This window comes from Narcine bancroftii, chromosome 4, assembly GCF_036971445.1.
Source record: "Narcine bancroftii isolate sNarBan1 chromosome 4, sNarBan1.hap1, whole genome shotgun sequence".
Lineage (NCBI taxonomy): Eukaryota > Metazoa > Chordata > Chondrichthyes > Torpediniformes > Narcinidae > Narcine > Narcine bancroftii.
Window position 1 is genome coordinate 173525647 of NC_091472.1, and position 21535 is coordinate 173547181.

Below are 21535 nucleotides of genomic sequence, written 5' to 3' on the forward strand. Positions count from 1 at the left end.
ATCAACCCAATTGCAAGGCCTTGTGGTTTGAATGATCTGTGTGAGTCAGACGGTGTTTTACAATTGGATAGAATAACCTACATGACGTCTGGTCCTCATGTTCTTCATTGACCTTCCATCCTTTCAGTTAATTCTCATTAGTTAGTTCAACCTTCCCACCATTCAAACCTGTGTGATCACTGAGTTTATACAGAACATGAGACGGAATCAGAGAGAGATATATTAACTGCCCCAACTCCACCTTCTAACGTGATCATTTACATTAATGTGGGGCCACAGAATACATGCCTGTCTAGAGTGTAATTTACTTGGGAATTGTAATAGGGTTGGGGACTTAACCAGAACAGGAAAAAGATAATTATGGCAGTAAGCATAAACCACAGAAAAGAACCAAAGTGAATTATTTTTACGTCATTTATCCCTTGTTTCTGAGATTCCAAAACATTTCATGTGCAACAAATCTCTGTGTAATTATGTCATTGTCATTCAACTCGGCAGCAAACTCCAACCACAACAAAGTTCTTTACCCATCAGTGACCATAATCAGTTTTGGTTGTGTTGGTGAATGAACCAGCATAAGGTACAATGTCCTTGACATCACTAGTGCTCATGGAGCAGAAAAATCTTGAGAATCACCAACAATTCTGTGAGTGCATCTCTGTTGTGTGGTCTTAATCCTGGAGCTTCATCTCATATAATGGCATGGTTGATGTAGCGGTTAGCACAACACTGTTACAGTGCTAGCTGTTGGGATTGGGGTTCGAATCCCATGTTGTCTGCAAGGAGCTTGTACGTTCTCCCCGTGTGCATCAGTTTTCCCCTGTGGCTCCAGTTACCTCACGTTGTTCAAATCGTACTGGGGGTTGTTGGTCAATCAGGTGTAAATTGGGCAGCACAAGCTTGTGGGCCAAAAGGACCTATTACTGGGCTGTATATTGAAACAATAAACACTGTGGGTTACCAGTAACATAAATGCTGCAGTCATTTAAGAAAGAAGCATCACTTTCTAAAATCAGTTAGAAATGGGCAATAACTGCTGGCCTTGTCAGTAATCCCCATATCTGATTGATTAATGAAAAAAATATTATATTTTTGATATCTGGTCTAGAAATGTTGCATTTTTAGGTCACCTTGCACAAATTGTGAGTAAAATGTGTAGTTTTCCAATATAAAGGATTCATTACTGACTAGTTACTGGTCCTGACCCTCTTGCAGATGTGTATCAATATTGTGTTGCACTCTCTAAGCTTGTAATTTATTCATTTTGTTCTTTATGCTGTTTGGGCTCTTTGTTCTTATTTGGGCCATACACCCTAACCTGTTGTTTTGCTATTTTGCTTTTTTCACATCTTCCCCATTTCTTTCTCTTTTGTATATTTTTATACTCTTGTTTTATATTCTTGTTTGTATATTTTGCTTTATTTTAAAAGAACCCAAGATGCCTAAAGCACAAGTTTTCAGAATGGCTCTGCTCTTCATTGATTTCAGAATTATGTTTTACTTCACCCCATTTCCCTGAGGTCTTTTCCCACATTACCTAGTTTAAGATTGGGAGTTCAAATTGGTTCATGACATTGAAAGTTTGGAATACTTTAATCTTTCATATCAAATTGGAACTCCAGGCACAATTCACAAAACACACATCTTAACACAACAGACATTTTTTTTGAAAAAGAAACTGATTATGTTTGAGATTCCATATCTAAAAATAGAATGATGCAGCAATTATCCATGTTTGAATTAATGATACACATTTAATTGTCACTATATATTTTGGTAGATTACCATACACATTTGCTCCAGTTTGGAGACTTCCATCTTCCTCAGTCGAATGGGGTGGGAAATGTAAAGTGAAAATGTAACTTGCATTTATATAGCACTTCTACCATAGGAAAAAACTTTAATGTTTCATTGAAGTATTAAATGCAGAGAAGATTTACAAGGATATTGGCAGGACTCAGGGAATGGTGGGGGCGGGGGGGGGGGTAGTGGTGGCGATGATCAAAAGGGATAGGTTGAGCAGGCTAGGCCTTTATTCCTTGGAGTGCAGGAGGATGAGGAATAATCTCATAGAGGGTTACAAAATCATGAGAAATAGGTCGGGTGAATACAGAGAGTATTTTGCCCTGTGTAGGGGGATCAGTAACCAGAGGACGTTGGTTTAAGGTGAGGGGGGAGATTTAACAGGAACCCCAGTAGTAACTTTTTTTTATGCAGAAGGTGATGGGTGTATGGAATGGGCTGCCAAAGGAGGTGGTTGAGGCAGGTGTTGCAATATTTAATAAAAAATTGGACAGATATGATACCAAATGCAGACAGGTGGGACTCGTGTGGGTGGTCATCGTGGGCATGTTGGACTGAAGGGCATGTTTCCATGCTGTGCGACTCCGTGATTCCAATAATTTACAAGTTAAACCCATCAGCAGAAATATTAGCAGCAATCACTAAACATGTTGTGAAAGAGGGAGAGGCGGCAGGTTTAAGGAAGATAATCCACAGAATGGTTGGTGCATGGCATGAAGATTGATGGGTACGACATGATCAAAGCATTAGGTGTGCACTATTCTAATTAGATGGAAGGATATGGGAAAGATGGGGGTAAATTGTTAAAAGATACAGAGTCAACATTGAAATTTTGGGGTTGACTGGTGTAGGTCAGCAGGTTCTGCTTGGATTGATTTGGGGTAGGGCAGGCAGCAGAGGTTTGAAGTGCTGAGATATACAGTGAGTAATGAAGGAGAGAGTGACAGAGAGCACCAGAAAAGGAGATCAGAGATGACTCGGGTAGAGTGCAAAGAGCTTTGCTGAGTTAGAGGTGAAGGTGGGCAATGTTATGAATGCAGAGGTACAAAGGATAAGGGAACAGAAGAAGAAGATTAAGGCTTTGAATCAATTTCACCCTGCAACATTGATGGGGAAGAGAATTAATTAGTGAACCTGGCTACTGAGAGTGAAACACGAAAATCTGCAGATGCTCTGATTGTAGTAAAAATGCAAATGCTGGAGGAACTCAGCAGATCTCGCAGCGTCCATAGGTGGTTAACCAATGTTTCAGGCCTGAGCCCTTCAAAGTAACCTTGGCTACTGAGTTTGTGACAAGGGGCAAAGGGACCGCCCCATTGGAAGAAATTTCAGCCTTTTCAAAACTGAATTTTGGACAAAATCTGAGCAGAACAGAGGCAGTATAAGAGTTGCAAGATGTTATGGAAAGCTAGTTACGTTGCAATTAAAAAAAGGATAAAATTCTTAATGCAACATTTAGTTAAGGAAGGTGAATTAAGCATAGATCTTTATTACCTCTGGAAGCTCTGAATTTGGAGGTACTTTCTCCAATGTAGAGCAAGAGGAGCTAGGTGGATAACAATACACCTCTGTAAACGGATATAAACCTAATTTTCATTGCTCAACAGTTTACTCTGATTTTGTTTTGAAGATGATTGGATTTTAATGACATTTATCACTCCTTCTTTCGGCTGAACATGCATCAGTATATGATTGAAGTTGCAATGTTTTCAGTTATGAGCTTACTGCTGTTTTTCCCACTTTCGTCGCTGCAGGATTCTGGGTTACCGCAGCTTGGCGGATATTGTCATTTCAACTCCAGGACGTCTCGTTGATCATATTACCAAAACAGAAGGATTCAGTCTGCAGCATCTCCGATACCTGGTAAGACCCCACTCTGCTGGCAGACATTTCTTGATAATTTCAGCTCTTTTCCTCCTCTTATTCTTCTTCTTTCTTTGGCTTGGCTTCGCGGACGAAGATTTATGGAGGGGGTAAAAGTCCACGTCAGCTGCAGGCTCGATTGTGGCTGACAAGTCCGATGGAAGCACAACCAAAACTGCTGATTAGTTCATAAAACCACCTTTCCTTAATTTCCTCAGCTATTTCCATTGTTTAAAATTGTCACATTATACCTGGTACACTAAGAAGGTGAAGATTCTTCCATGATCATCATTCTTCCATGATTCTTCCATTAACAGGTTAATGATACATTCAGAGACCTATATATTGTAGAAGAACATATACTACAAAGCAAGTCCAGCATCAGAGCATTGTAATGAGATTCATTTAGGTGCCTGATGGCAGTATTGAAGAAATGGTCTTTAACCCCATTGGTGTGCAATTTCACACTCTTAGACTTTCTCCTTGATGGGAAGAGGGATAGGAGAGTATGTCCGGAGTGGGTTGGGTCCTTCATTATGTTGTCTGCCTTTCCTCGGCAGTGGGAGGTATACGTAGAGTCTGGAAGGGAGGGAAGTTTGTGTGATATTCCGAGCTGCATTTATTACTTTCTGCAACTTCTTCCGATCTTGAGCAGTCACTCCCACACCATGGTATGATACCTCTAATAAGTATCCTATAATTAGTGCCCTTGTAGAAGAAAATGGAGGAAAGTGCCAGACTGCTTTCATCTTCTTAGAAATTAGAGGCACCAGTGTGTTTAAGATTGTTGTTCATAAGATTTAAAAAACATTTAGTTTTGGACTGTTTGATTGTCAGAGGCATCACATGCAATTTTTTATTTGGTACCTGATGTCCACGTGTGCCTGGATAATAACGGAGATAGCTTCTGCCTTGGAAAATCAGCCAGTATATTAAAAGACTTACCCCATCCCAGCCAACACACTCTCAGAGCCCTAGAACACTACAACACTGAAACTCCCAATGTTCTCTTTAAACATTTCAACTTACATCCTTAACCCATGCCTTCTTGTTCTTTTTTTTTCCCGAAACTTTATTTATTAATTTTAACATATAAAGAAAGTAAGTAATTCACGTACAGAAAAAATACAAAATAAAGTAATACAAGTACAAAGTAACATAGTTAATACAATACCAATCTCGGCATCTCCCCCTAACAACTAAAAACTAAGACTAAAAAAAACCTATTTTTAACCCCTAAACCCCCCCCCTCCCCACCCCCACGATAAAGAGTGAAGAATTAATACTATTAGTATAATTTTTAAAAAATCTTTAAAAAAAAGATCGATATATATATTTTAAAAAATTAATTAAGTATTAATTATTAATCCAAAAAAATTTTATTATATAAGAATATATATGAAAAAACAAAAACAAAAAGAACTTATGAAAAAAAAAACCAACTAATAATAAAAAAACTAAAAAAAAGAAAACATATATATAGAAAAAATATATAATTAAAAAAAGTTTTTTTAAAGAAAAAAAATGATTAATTCAAACTTATTTAAATTGTATATAATCAATAAATGGGGTCGACTTTAACTCAGAAAAAGACATCTTATCTTGTATAGAAAAAGATATTCTTTCCATAACCAAGCCTTCTTGTTCTTGACTCACCCAACCTCAGTGGAAAAAGCCTGCTTGCATTTACTTTATCTTTACCCATCATAATTTTGTATAGCTCTATCATTTCTCCCCTCATTCTTCTACGCCCCAGGGAATAAAGTCCTAACCTGTTTAATCTTTCCTTGTAACTCAATTCCTCAAGTCCTGGCAACGTCCCTATAAATCTTTTATGCACTCTTTCAATCTCATTTATATCTTTCCATTAGTTAGTTGACTCATAGTACTCCAAATTTGGCCTCACTAATGTCTTGTACAACTTCCTGTACCACCCCAATTCCTGTACTCAATACTTTGAGTTATGAAGGCCAACATGCCAAAAGCTCTCTTAACAATCCCATCTATCTGTGACTCCACTTTCTGGGAATTATATAACTATATACCCAGATCCCTCTGTTCTGCTGCACTCCCTGGTGCCCCAGCATTTACCATGTGTGTCCCACCTTGGTTAGTACTCCCAAAGTGCAACACCTCACATTTGTCCATGTTAAATTCCATCTGGCATTTTTCATACCATTTTTCCAGCTGGTCCAGGTCCAGCGGCAAACTTTGAAAGCCTTCCTCACCCATACCTCCAATCTTTGTCATCTGCAAACTTGCTGATCCAATTTACCACAGATGAGATTATTGACATAGTTACAAACAATGATTGTCCCAGCACCGATGCACAAGGCACATCACTAGCCAGAAGCCTCCAGTACCACTCTCTGGCTTCTCCCACAAAACCAATGTTTCTTTATATTTTATTTAAAAGTTTCCATCCATGTAATTATATATTATACAGAGTCATGAGTTAGTTAAATTTAAAATTGCAATGATTACATGGTATTAAACTCCTCTCCCTTACCTACCCTACCCTCCCTCTTACCCCTCTACTATAAAAGTTGTAATGATAATAAATATGTAGTTCTGTAAAATAATTATATAAAGACAAAAGAAGGATAAAGAGAAAATAATATTGGTCTGGATTGCAGAAAGGATTAGCTCACACACTGAGATCTTACAGTATTTATATAAAATGACTTTAGGGAAGAAGATTATGATTAGTCTTAAGAGGCTGGAAGTACACTTTTACCTAGTTATCCCTAAACTTTTCATATATGGGCTCCAAATTTGTACAAAAGTTGAATATTTATTTCTCAAATTATATGTTCTTTTCTCCAAAGGTATACAACTTTGAATTTCCAAATGCAATCTCTCCATACCTAAATGTCCATCTGATTTTCAAGCCACTGCAATACACTTCCTTGCCAGCCCTAAAGCTATTTTGATAAATTTCACTTGATAAAATGATAGTTTTAATTTAGGTCTTGTTCCATCTATATTCCCCAACAAAAATAAATCTGGATTTTTGTGGAAAAACAACACTAATAATCTGTTCTAAAAACTTTCCTAAATCTGCCCAAAAGGTTCTAACTTTAGAACATGACCAAGTAGAGGGCAAAAATGTACCTATTTCTTCACCACATCTAAAACATTTATCTGATAAATCTGACTTCATTTTGTGCAATTTTTGCAGTGTTAACTATAATTGATGTAATTAATTATATTGAACTAAACTGTATCTAACATTTAAAATATTTGTCATACAACTGTGACTGAGATCTACCCATCTTTTCTTATCAATTGTAATATTTAAATCAACCTCCCATTACTGTTAAAATTATGAATTCCCTTTTTAATAGTGCTTGCTTGTAGTAAAATAAACATTGCAGAAATAAATTTCTTAGTATAACCTCTCCTGATAAGAACCTCCAACTCACTACAAGGTGGTAAGTACATTGTTGAATCAATATTTTCCTGCAAATATCCTCTTAGTTGAAGATGGCAAAAAAAAGTATACTTCGAAAAATTCCATATTTATTTCTAAACTGTTGAAATGACACCAGTTGACCTTGTTCATAACAATCTTCTACATTTTTAATACCTTTGTGGAACCAAATATTTAAAAATTGATTATCTTTAGTACAAGGTCTAAGGTTATTTTGAATCAAAGGTGTTTTAGGTGATATACTTCCTTTTGTACCAATTTCATTATTTATCTTGTTCCAAATAGTAATCAAATGCTAAAGCACAGGTACCTCCTTCACACCAGTTATTAACTTTGAATCCCATTTGTAAATTAATTCCTCCACTGATTTCTCTCCTATTTTACCCATCTCTATTTTGAGCTATGTCGGTTTTCCTGATCCCTCAAATAAAGAAATAAGAAGTCTCAATTGAGCCATCTGTTAATAATTCTTTGTATTTCCATGTTAATATTCCTATCAATACACTTGACATTTTACCTTTCCAAATAAATTTTCATATATGTTTATTTAATTCTTGAAAGAACTTTCGTGGTAACAATATATTTTGAAAAAAGCTATTGTATCTGCGGAAATATATTCATCTTGATACAATTTACCCTGCCTACTAATGTTATTGGCAAAGTAGTCCATTTTTAAAAATCTTCAACTTTTTTAAGCAATGATAAATAATTCAACTTGTAAATTATTTAAATTATTGTTAATCGCTTCTTTTGCTATTTAAATTGAGTATTTATTCAGCAACGAGTATAATCGCCTTGTCTAAGGGGCATCACTTTCATCCCAATTTACTTTATAGCCTGAAATCTTACCGTATTTTTTTTCAAATTTTATTTAAAGATAGAAAAAAACGTAACATACAGTATAAAAATAATCAAAAAAAATTTTACAAAGGTATTAACACCCACCCCCACTCTCCCACCCCTTCAGCCAACTCCCTTAAGGGGAGCAAAAAAAAGATTATATTTATATATAAAAAGAAAATATTATAAATGTTAATAACATTTCAAAATATATCTAAATACATATATTTCAAATACAGAGACCACTTAATAACAAAAGAAGAATAATTATCATGTAAATTATAAGTAATTTTTTCCATGACAATACATACTTTCAATTCATTGAGCCAACGTGATATATTAATCTCAGTATCATCTTTCCAAGTACTAGCAACACATTTACGTGCTACTGATAACACCAAACGTACAAAAGCAATTTGAATTTTGTCCAATCCCATTCCCCTTAACGAATACAAATTTCCCAACAAAAAAATAGTTGGATCTAATGGTAATATAAAATTACATAATTTTTCCAAAACTACTTTAATTCCTTGCAAAATGATTGAACTTTAACACAAGTTCAAACGGCATGTAGAAAAGTTCCAATACATGAGCCACATCTAAAACAAGAATCCGAATTACTAAACCCATTTTTTTTTTTAGCTTTTCTGGGGTCAAATATAATTGATGTAAAAAATTATAATTAACCATTCCATATCCTACATTAGTCAATTTAATTACATTGTCCTGACACATAGTCGCCCAATCATCTTCAGAAAAAAATAAATACTAAATCACTCTCCCATTTAAATTTAGATTTCTCCCAATCTGATTTATCCATACTACCTTGTAACAAATTATACATAACTGAAGTATAACCCTTTTTCGGTATAGAGGAAATCAAAGATTCAAATCTCGACAAAGTAGGTAAAATCATCTCTCTACCATAATTATCTTTTATCAAAGCTCTAAGTTGATAATGCGCAAACAAAGAATTTTCAGGTATATCAAATCTTTCTCTCATTTGATTAAAAGAAAGAAATTACCCCTCTTCAAAACTATCTTGTATTGTCTTTATACCTTTAGAATCCCAAATCTTTAAATGATTATTAAACATTGAAAAAGGAATAAGCTGATTATTATACAATGGAGTTAAAATTGATAATTTATCTTTTGACCCTAACACCCTGTTTTTTTTAAATCCAAATCTTTAACAAATGTTTCAATATCGGCATATCATTGCTGTAATAAAATCAAATTCCAAAGAAATATAAATTCATGTATATCAACCATAGAAATAGACACCATCTCCAATCTACTAACAAACTTCAACTGGGCTGCTTCATAATAATTTTGAAAATGTGGTAACTGTAATCCACTTAATGCATACTTCCATGTAAGTCTGTGCAATGCCACTCGAGCTAATTTACCTTTCCATAAAACCTCTTGCACTGCTTTATTCAAATCTTGAACAAAACCCTTAGAAAGTAAACAAGGTATTGACTGAAAAAAATATTGAATTCGAGGAAAAATATTCATTTTAATACAATTAACCCAACCAATCAAAGTTAATGGAAGATCTTTCCATTTAATCAAATCTGCTTTAATCTGTCTTATTATAGGTACATAATTTAATTGATATAATGATTGATAATTAGTATCCATAAACACAATTTTACTTGTCCTCCTTAATTTTGTAATAGTTTTAAATTCAGAATAATCTCCCACTCCAACTGGTAAAAATTTACTTTTATTCCAATTAACTTTATATCCCGATAATTCTCCAAATTTCAGCAAACACTCTTGTAATTGTTTCAACGATCATTCCGGTTCAGTCAAGTATACCAACACATCGTCCGCAAATAAGTTAATTTTATATTCTTCATTCTTAACCCACATCCCTCTAATTTCTTCATTTTGTCTAATAGCCTGAGCTAACGGTTCAATAACCAACGCAAATAAGGCTGGTGACAATGGGCAGCTCTGTTGAGTTGAACGAGTCAATTTAAATGGTAAAGAAATCTGTCCATTTGTCACCACCCTGGCAATTGGGTTTGTATATAAAGCTTTAACCCAACCAATAAAAAAAGGCCAAATTTAAATTTCTCTAACACTTTAAATAAAAAATCCCATTCAACCCTATCAAAAGCTTTTTCTGCATCTAATGGTTAGGTTGCTTTCAATATGCATTGACCAAAGTAATTAATTGAAATATATTGTCTGATGCATTTCTATTCTTAATAAAATCTGTTTGATCAATATGTACCAATTTGGGTAAATATTTAGCAAGTCTATTAGCTAATACTTTTGCTATAATTTTATAATCTACATTTAATAAAGAAATAGGTCTATATGAAGACACTTTTAATGCATCACTTTTTTTGGAATAACAGTTATTAAAGGACTTGAACATGATTCTGGTAACTTCTGACCTTCACTAACTTGATTCAACACTTCTCCAAATACATTAGAGAAATCGTCATAAAATCCATAATCCCCTGGGGACTTTCCATTAGGCATTTCTTGAATAGTTTCCTTAATTTCAAAATCCGTAAATGGAGATTCCAATTCCTGAACATCATTTCCATCTAATACTGATAACTTTAATTTAGATAAGTAAGAGTCAATAGAACCATTATCCTGTTTCCCCTCAGAAGTATATCATTTTAGATAAAATGAATAAAACTGGTCATTAATTTCCTGAGGTTTATGTAACTTTTGAATTCTTTTTTAAAAAATTTTTTTATTTTTCACACCATAAACAACATTAACCATGTTACATACTTTTTCCTTTTCAAATATATACAATGCCATTTTCTACCCCCCCTCCCTCCTCCCATCCCACCCTCCCTACCTCCCCCCTCCCGTCCATTTAAAGTACAAAATCTAGGATACATTAAACCAGTCAAACAATGTTGTCATTCAATAAAAATAAACAAGAAATTCCACTGAGTCAATTCTTTTCATTTCCTTCTCCTTTCGTTAATTTAGGTAGTGAATGTCCCCGGTAGGTTTTCGCTATTGTGTTTCATGTAAGGCTCCCATATTTGTTCAAATATTTCAATATTATTTCTTAAACTATATGTTATTTTTTTCTAATGGAATACATTTATTCATTTCTATATACCATTGTTGTATTTTCAAATTATCTTCCGATTTCCAGGTTGACATAATACATTTTTTTGGTACGGCTAGAGCTATCTTAACAAATCTTTTTTGTGCATCATCCAAATCAATTCCAAATTCTTTGTTTTTTATGTTACTTAGGAGGAAGATCTCTGGATTCTTTGGTATATTGTTTTCTGTAATTTTATTTAATATTTGGTTTAGATCTTCCCAAAATTTTTCTACTTTCTCACATGTCCAGATTGCATGAATTGTTGTTCCCATTTCTTTTTTACATCGAAAACATCTATCAGATACTGTTGGGTCCCATTTATTTAACTTTTGAGGTGTAATGTATAGCCTGTGTATCCAGTTATATTGTATCATACGTAACCTCGTATTTATTGTATTTCTCATCGTTCCAGAATATAACTTCTCCCATGTTTCCTTTTTTATCTTTATATTTAAATCTTGTTCCCATTTTTGTTTAGTTTTACCATTTGTTTCTTCATTCTCCTTTTCTTGCAGTTTAATATACATATTTGTTATAAATCTTTTGATTATCATTGTATCTGTAATCACATATTCAAAGTTACTTCCCTCTGGTAAACTCATACTGCTTCCTAATTTATCCTTCAAGTAGGATCTCAATTGGTAATATGCCAGCACTGTATCTTGAGTTATATTGTATTTATCTTTCATTTGTTCAAAGGATAATAATCTATTTCCTGAAAAACAATTTTCTATTCTTTTGATCCCTTTTTTCTCCCATTCTCTAAAGGAAAGGTTATCTATTGTAAAAGGGAGTAACTTATTTTGCGTCAATATTAGTTTTGGTAATTGATAATTTGTTTTATTTCTTTCTACATGAACCTTCTTCCAAATATTGAGTAGATGATGTAATACTGGAGAACTTCTATGTTGTACCAAATTTTCATCCCATTTATATAATATGTGTTCAGGTATCTTTTCCCCTATTTTATCTAATTCTAATCTAGTCCAATCTGGCTTTTCTTTTGAATTCTTCTTAACAGCATTAATAGTCCGAGATGTCTGTTCAGCTTTCAGTTGCCAAGCAAGTACCTTATTAGCTCTTTCCCCCAACTCATAATAACGTTGTTTAGATCGATTAATTAAGCGCTCAAACTGATAAGTTTGTAAAGTATTATAATGTAATATCAACCTCGCTAATGCAGCTTTTTTTATCTTCTGTTACACCTTTCTGAAAATCTTTCTCTAACTCAGCAATCTTATTTTCTGACTAAACTTTCTGCCATATATGTTTCTTAACTTTCGTAGAATAACTAATAATCTTCCCCCTCAAATAAGCTTTTAAAGTGTTCCATATTACAACCTGACTATCCAAAGAATTAACATTCTCAGTCAAAATAAAGAGATATGCTCTTTAACAAAAGTAATAAGCTCTGGTTTTTTCAAAAATTTTGCATTAAATCTCAATCTAAACGATAGACGTACTACCTCCGAACTTTCACAAGAAAAAAGTAATAATGAATGATCTGATATAACTCTACTTTTATATTCAGCTCGTAATACTCTACCTTGTAAATGTGTTGATACCAAAAATAAATCAATTCTAGAAAACGAATCATGTTGTGAAGAGTAAAAAGATAAATCTTTCTCTGTAGGATCAACTTTTCTCCAAATATCCACCAAATTTAAATCTTTCATTAACACATTAATTTGTGTTGCCATCTTTGATTTCCTTATACTTTTTGGATTTCTGTCCAATAAAGGGTCCAGAACACAATTAAAATCACCACCAACTAAGACATTTTCATTAGCTCGAGTTAACAGTAAAAAAGCTTGTGAAATAAACCGCTCATTGTCTATATTAGGGGCATAAAGATTCAGCAAAGTCCAAGATTCAGCAAAAATTTTGCAGTTCACTCTTTTTTTTTCGAAATTTATTTATAGTATCTCCATACATTCATTTCAAATTGACTTAGTATAATATTACATAATAGATACTAAATAATTTTCAAATTTTCACCCCCCCCCCCCCACCTCCCCTAACCCCTTAGGAAACCACCTTGTGGTGGTTAATTCCCAAAAACCCAAATGGGTGTGGTATAAACCACAAGTGGCATATGACTTTCGGGAGCAGAAGTACCACTCCCTCCCCCCCCCCCAGGCAGACAAAATACACGTATAAACCGAAAAATCATCATTTCTTATATCCATAAAACCCCGGTCCATCAATTTAACCAATCTTATTCATAAACTCTTTTTTTTTGAAAATCCAAACTTGATATTAAATTTTGCACCCTTTCCACCCTCCCAACACTGAGTTAAACATTGTTTACAATCAATAAAAGTTTTAAAAAAAATTTTTTTTTCAAGTCTTCCTGAATTTCATCCACTGAATTAAAACACCTCTGAACATCCCAGTTCAACACCGAATCTTCCATTCTTCTCAGTCTCAAGTTGAATTTGTAGCTTACTTTCAAAAAAAGTTTTTTTCAAATCTTTTAAAATTTTCTTGAACATAATTCCTTCGGTCTTGATCTTCTAAAGCATCAATGTTATTCATAAGTTCTTTCTTCTGTGTTTCCCAATTTAATACCAAATTTTCCACTTTGTCAATCTTCTCAATGTTAAGTTGAAATTATTGTTTATTTTCAAGAAAAACTTATTCAAAATTGTTAACTCTTCTTGAACATTGCTCCTTCGACTTTAATTTTATAAATCATCAATCTTGTTCATAGTTTCTTTCTACTGAATTTCCAAATTTAATAATAAAGTTTCCGTTTTTTCCAATTTTCTCAATATTAAACTGATCTTGTTGTTTAGTTTAAAAAAAACCTTTTCAAAACTATTAAAATCTGTTTGCAATGTATGCATACTCACAGATAATAAATTCACTCTTCCAATATTCCATCCAAAAAAAATCACTGATAAACCTTATTGCAGGTCAAAGAGTTCCATATATGTGTTTATCTTCAGAAAATATTTCAAATATTTCAAATCAACATTCGTCGCCATCTTTCAAAAAGGAGTCCGAAATCAGTCAAATGTGTTCAGTCAGGTTCTGTTCTTGAGAAAATTCCAGCACCAACTCCGGCTCTGTCTGGGCAAATAGGTCAAATTTCTTCCAAAGTCAAAGAATGTAATTTTGTTCTGTATTTATAGATAATAAATTCATCCTTCTGATATTCCATCCAAAAAAAATCACTAATAAACTTTAATGTTATCTGGATTTTTAAAACTCACGGGCAACCAATGCCAATTACTGCAATTTATCTTCATAAAACATTTCAAATCAATATTCATCACCATCTTTCAGAGGGGTGTCCAAGACCAGCTTATCCGACAGTCCAATTAATGAGCTCCGTTCTTAAGAAAATTCCAGCCTTGACTCCGTAGTTCTGTCTGGACAAGTAGGCCGAGTTTCTTCCAAAGTCGGAGAGTGTAGTTTTGTTCTGTATTTGAACTCTATTTTCCTTAATCTTTGTTGCCATTTTAAACATCTTTCAGAGGGGTGTCCAAGGCCAGCTTATCCGACAGTCCAATTAATGAGCTCCGTTCTTAAGAAAATTCCAGCCTTGACTCCGTGGTTCTATCTCGGCAAGTAGCCTGAGTTTCTTCCAAAGTCGGAGAGTGTAGTTTTGTTCTGTATTTGAACTCTATTTTCCTTAATCTTTGTTGCCATTTTAAACTAAAAACAATTGATAAACAAAACAAAAACTTTTAACAGAAAATAAATATTCTTAAAACTGCCTGGGGGAGACCGGGAATGCACGTCTGCTCCCTACGCCATCTTGCCACGTCCCCCCAGTTCACTCTTAATACTCTGCCAGCATACCCCTCTGAAGATTCCAATTCAAATGGTAAATTTTTATGAATCAAAATCACTACTCCTCTTGTCTTAGAATTAAAAGAAGAAGAAAAAACATGACCAGCCCATTTTCTTTTCAATTTCAAATGTCCTTTTTCAGTCAAATGTGTTTCTTGTAAAAAAGCAATATCAATTTTCATTTCTTAATATAAGCTAATATTCTCTTTCTCTTAATTGGATTACTTAATCCCTGAATATTAAAAGTTACAAAATTCAGTTTAGACATCTTTTTAACTACTAATATTTTTACACACTATAAAATAATGCTCCCCTCTACAATTTAAAAAAAAACTCTCAAAAAAATTTTTTTTTAAATAACACAAAAAAAACACCCAAAAGTAGTAATACCCTAAAAATCTGGGTGTGGTAAACCCACTAGCGGCAGATGCCCCCAGCCAGATATATATTAATAATTTAATTAAGCACAATTAAATATAGTCCATATATTCAGCCCAATAATTCCAAGCCCAACAACTGCTCCAGATCTTCAACATCAAGAAGACTTTGTGTCAACTCTTCATTCTTTCCATACCCATGTCCATTTACCCTCCTCTTAGGAGACAACGGAGGAGAACATCCATCTCTTCGCATTCTCAAAGAATTGAGATCGAAAATTTCCATAAAAAACCTTCAAAATTGCAGGATAACAAAAAGCAAGCTTGTAGCCTTTTCGTCACAAAACATCTTTGGCTGTATTAAATTCTCGTCGTCTTCTAATAACCTCTTGGCTCAAATCGGCATAAAAAAAACCATGTTATTTTGAACCATTAATGGAGACTGACTCTGCTGTGCTTTCTGTACCGCCATACATAGAATCATTTCTCTGGCTTGGTATTTTAAACAACGAACCAAGACTGTTCTCGGTGTTTGTCCTGGAAGTGGTTTTCTTCTCAGAGCTCTATGAGCCCTATCCAATTCCAAGCCTTCAGGATAAAGCTCTTTACCCAGCTCCTCTCTGGGATCCAATGCTTAAAATTTTTTATAGGATCGGAACCTTCAATGTCCTCTGGAAGACCAACTATTTTCACATTATTCCTTCGTCTTTGATTTTCCAACAAATCAATCTTCTTCAATAAATCTCTTTTTTGAATCCCCCAATCTACAAAAGAACCTTCCACTTTTTCAATTTTTTCTCTATTACGTTCCACCTGATTTTGACACTCAGAAAAGGCTGTTTCAATTTTCTTAAAATGATCTTGCACAGATCAACTGATTTAATACATCTATTAATATCACTCTTAACTACAGTCATTTCCTGTTTCATGGTTGACATTTCATCACACAGGGTTTTCATTTTTAAATTCATCTCCATAAATCCTTGATTCACTTGAGTTGATACTTGTTTTGACATATTGTGCATTTGACAAGTAATCCCTTCCAAAACAGTGAACACTGAATCCATTCTAAATTCCACCTCCACTTTTTGAGGTCTGCCTACTTTAACTACAGGCTCCTCCTCCTGGACAAATTCCAATAAGGTAAGTTCCTCTTCTTCCTCAGTCATCGTAGATCCTTTAACTGAGCGGCTGCGGGTCTGGACACCCGACGCTGGCACCCCTACTTCTTCGGGACGTCGGCATTCGGGCTCACCCACAGCCCATACTTTGTCCAGAAATTCTTGGACCCAGGATGTTCCACGCAAGCCAGGCAAAGCCGCCAGATGCGAAGGAGCGTCCTCCGACGCCTCACTGCGCGCCCCCGGGCCGCCCAGCGATGTCATGGGTTCGCGGGTCCCCTTGTCGGCTGTGCCTCCCACTCACACGGTTTCATGTGAACACGGTTTGGCAACGGCCGAACTCACCAAAGTGTTGGTGCCATCTTGCGGAGGCAGGATTGGCACCGAGGTCAAACTCGAACAGGCTGGAGTTCTCTGAGATTTGGAGATTCCCAACGATGATTCCGTGGATTCAGCTGTGCAGGTAGGCCTCAATTCTTCCACACTTTTGTATGGTAATTTTTTCTGAAGTTGAGGTTTAAATTTTTTCACATTAGTTGCCATAATAAATCACTGTTATTTAAACAACTGTAAATATTTTTAACCACTTTTATGCTTTTTTATCTTTTTTTGGTGTCACAATAATTATTGCTGTTGGAAAAGAATCTGGATGAGTGTGCTTTCTCGATGCTTGATCCAACATTTCCATGAAAATAAGAATCAATTTATCTTTAAATTTTTTATAAAATTCACCTGGAAAACCATATTTCCCCCAGAGATTTATTACTTTGTAATGAACTTATTGCTTCCTTTACCTATAAATGAGTAAATTGTGCACTTATTTCTATTTGTTCTTCCAAGTTTAGTGTGAGTAAATTTATCCTTGATAAGTTTCTATCTTCTTATCATGTTTTAAAGACTCTGAGCTATATAGTTTAGAATAAAAGTTTTTGAAAGTTTCATTTATGACAAGGTTAATAACTAATCACATTTGAGTTTTTTAACTGCACAAATTGTTTTTGAGGTCTGTTCAAATTTCAATTGCCATGCAAGTACTTTGTGGGCTCGTTCAACTAATTCATAATATCTCTGTTTAGTTCTTGTAAGCATTTTTTTCAGTTCTGTAAGTTTGTAATGTATTATTGAAGATTTTTTATTAATCAATTGCAAACACTTCTGAGTTTTGCTTCTGAAGATTTTTTTTCCATTAATTTTATTTCTTGCTGCAACTGATCTACTTTCATATAGTCTTTCTTAATTTTAGTAGTGAAACATGATTAGACCTCTCAGGTAAGCTTTCAAGGCATCCCATATTACAAATTTAACATTCACCGAATACAGATTTGTATCACAAAATAACTGAACTTGCCTTCTAATAAAATCACAAAAATCTTTCCTTTTTAATAATGTTGAGTTCAATCTCCATCCATGTACTGATTCTTTTTTCCTTATCTGGCTTTATAATAGTCATTAACAAAGGCACATGGTCCGATAATATCCTTTTATATTTAGCATCCAGTATCCTCCCTTGTATTTGTGCAGATATTAAAAATAGGTCAACTCTCAAATAAGAGTTATGTCTTTTCGAATCAAAAGAGAAGTCTCTTTCTCTATGATGAACTCTTTTCCAAGCATCTATCAAATTCAAATCTCACATTAAAGCCAAAGTTGCTTTTGCTGCTTTGGTTCTTACTCCACAAAACTAATGTTGAATTCACTTTATGACCTCATCCTGAATGCTGAACAACTGAACCTTCTTGACCAATCTCCCATACAGTGCCTTGTCAAAGGCCTTACTAAAGTTAATGCAGACAATATCCATGGTCTTTCCTTCATCAACTTTCCAGGTAACCTCAAAAAAAAAGATTGATTAAAGATCACCTATCACACTTAAAGCCATGTTGACTATCCCTGATCAGTCCTTGTCTATCCAAGTACATAGTATATCCAATCTATTAGAATATCGTAATTTCCCAGATTAGTCTTGGGGCCTTTTTTAATCAACAAAACAACATTAGTTGTCCTCTAACCCTCTGGCTGGTTTAAATTTATGTGCCAGAGCTCCTGCAATTTCTACACAGGACTTGCTCAAGGTCTGAGGGAGTACCTTGTCAGGCCCTGGGAATTTATCCAACCTTATAGCACCTCTTTAATCTGCATAGGTTCCTTGACTTCACTATTTGTATGTCTTACTTCTGTAGAAATTGTTTCAATCTCATGAGTGAATACAAATGTAAAAAAGGCCACTTAAGATCTCCCCTGATTTCTTTTGGCTCCATACATAGTTGGCCACTCTGATCTTCAGGAGGATCAATTTTGTCCTTTGCTATTCTTTTGCTCTTACATCGGAACATAGGAAGTAGGAACAGGAGTAGGCCAAAAATGGCCCATCGAGCCTGCTCCGCCATTCAATACGATCATGGCTGATCATGGCCTCTTCATAGAAGCCCTTAGGATTTTCCTTCACCATGTCTGCCAAAGCTACCTCACGTCTTCTTTTAGCTCTCTTTAAGTTTTTTCTTGTATTTTTATATTCGAGTACCTCATTTGCTCCTTGCTGCCTGTTCTTCTGATACACCTCTTTCTTCTTCGTAACTAGATCCTCAATATCCATCGAAAACCAGGTTCCCCATTGCCTGTTAACTTTGCTTTTAATTCTGACATGAGAAAACAAACTCTATTCTCAAAATTTCACATTTGAAGACCCTGCATTTACCAAGCACACCCTTGCCAGAAAACAACCTGTCCCAATCCATGCTTACTAGATCCTTTCTCATTTCCTCAAAATTGGCCTTCCTCCAATTTAGAATCCCAACTAAGGTCCAAACCTATCCTTATCTATACTTATCTTGAAACTATAACATTATGATCACTAGACCCAAAATATTCTCCTCTGGACATTCCTGTCTCGTTCCTGAACACATTTGACAAACTCTAACCCATCCAGCCATTTTACAGTATGGGAGTCCCAGTCAATATGTGGAAACTTTGTTTCCTGCAGTTGTCTACAATATCTCTGCAGATTTGCTCCTCCAATTCTTGCTGACTATTGGGTGGTTTATAATGCAATCCCATTAATGTGGTCATACCTTTCCCATTACCTGTTCTACTCATGTATCCTCAGGAGAAGAACTTTCTTGTCTGTCTTGTCTGAGCACTGCTGTGACATTTTCCATGACTAGCAATGAAGACTAGCTCTTTAATCCCCTCTTGTCAAGAAGACGATTCACGAGTGCAAGATCATGCACAACCACATTCAAAGACAGTTTATTTCCTGCTGTATCATACTCATAAATGAACCACAAAACAGTAAAATTATGCTGCTTTTCCTTTGTACCAACGAATGCTACTTGTACTCTGCATGAGATGTCTAACTGGTCTGCTTGCAAAACAGCATCTATCACTGCATCTTGGTACATGTTACAATAAATTTGAACTCACCCTGAGGAATGATGTAAAAATATTCCCGTCTCTTGCAAGAATCTATCAAAGATCACAGCCAAGATGAGATGCAAGGAAAATGGTGAGTTACCCTTTGTGTGGCTGCTTTGCAGATCATTGATGAAGCAGATCGAATGATTGACAGTATGCACCACAGTTGGCTGAACCAGGTGGTGAAGGCCGTATACAAAGTGGATGAACATTCAGATCCCGTGTTCCAGAGGGTGGAACCCAGAGTCTGCACAGCTGCAAGGTAAGGTTCTGGGGCTGAGTGGGCAGTTAATATAACATATGGACAAAGGATGGAGCAAAATAGGTCAGAGTTTTGTGTGTCATCTGGCCTTGTTGAGGGAGTTGGATTTCCAGTTTATGCCTCAGTTAGGGCAGGACTCCTCTTGAATGGGAGAAGATATACAGTGTTGCTGGGGCAGGCTGCCTTACTGGCAGGTTATAGACCTGAGGCAGAAGCAGAAGGTAGATTGTTCCTTGGGCAGTGGAATTGGCATAACGCAGTGTGTCATTGTGACAGAGGTAACTGTGACAAAAAGACTCATTGCTGGGGCTGGGTCAGGAATTTTACGAATGAATAATTGTCCTGTATCCAGCATGGTGCCCCTGTGAAAGCAGAGGCTGGTCATGGTACAGAGGTTAGTGCAGTGAATGAGGCTGGGTCAATTCAAACTGTATGTTTGAACAGTTACAACACCAAAGAAACCAATTATGGACTTATCCTCACCTTTCTCACCCGGCAGGTAGAAGGATTGGGATGCATATAGTAAATGGCTTTGAAAGGAAATTAGTTTTTATTTTGAAAATATATTATGTTTTTAGAAATATTTCAAGTGGCTGGCAATAAATCATCCTCTCCCACTGGACTGATGCAGCCAAAATGTAATAAAAATATGAAGATTAAAGGCCAATTAGCCCATTAAGAGTTCTTCCTCCCACAGACCTGGTCTAACCTAGCACACCAGGAGTTGTGTTGAGGCAAGTTGAGTTTCTTGCCTGCAACCAGAAAGTATCTTATTAGCTTCCCACCATTTGTGATTTATTGTTTTCCTTTGCCTTTTAGTCTTTTGATTGTTTAGTCAGGTTTGCACTTAAAACATAACCAAGTTTATTACCAATAAAGAAATCCAATATCTGCAGATGCTCGAATCTTGAGTAAGTCAAGGCCAGGTCCCTTTATCATGACTAAAGTAGTATATCGAGTGGGTGGGGGGGGGCAGAGAATTAGACCCTTTATCAAGACTAAAGTAGTATATCGAGTGGGTGGGGGGGGGCAGCTAATTAGAAAACTAAGAACTTCAAGAGGTAAAGAGATGGTACATTGTAGCACAATACAGGCCCTTCAGCCCACAATGTTGTGCTGACGTAAGCAAACAACTCCACAACAATCTAATTTTTCCCTCCCTCACCCATAACCCTCTATTTCTTCACATCCATGAGGGCATCTAAGGGTATTTTGAATGTCACTACTGTACCAGCCTCCATTGCCACCCTCAGCAATGCATCCCACCACTCTCAGTAAAAAAGCTACCTCTAACATATCCTTTGAACTGTCCTCCACTCAATTTAAACAATGTTCTCTGGTATTTGCTATTGTTGCCACAGGAAAAAAGTGCTGGCTTTCCACCCTGTATAAGCCCCTCATAATCTTATATACTTCTATTAAGTCACCTATCGTCCTTCATCACTTCAAAAAGAAAAGACCTGTTCTGTCATTCTTGCTTCATCAGACGTTCTCCAGTTCAAGCAATATTCTGACAAATCTTCTCTG

General features: G+C 35.4%; 2 protein-coding genes across 10 annotated transcripts in view; one reads left to right on the forward strand and one right to left on the reverse strand.

Moving 5' to 3' along the window:
• patz1 (POZ/BTB and AT hook containing zinc finger 1) overlaps positions 1 to 21535 on the reverse strand; it is a 749193-nt gene that overhangs the window by 59162 nt on the left and 668496 nt on the right. The window lies entirely within an intron of this gene.
• Positions 1 to 21535, forward strand: part of LOC138760235 (ATP-dependent RNA helicase DDX51-like) — a 48956-nt gene that overhangs the window by 2222 nt on the left and 25199 nt on the right. The window contains exons 3-4 of the mRNA XM_069930568.1: positions 3524 to 3666; positions 19869 to 20008. Of these exons, the coding sequence (XP_069786669.1) occupies positions 3524 to 3666; positions 19869 to 20008 (283 nt within the window). The remainder of the gene's footprint in view (positions 1 to 3523; positions 3667 to 19868; positions 20009 to 21535) is intronic.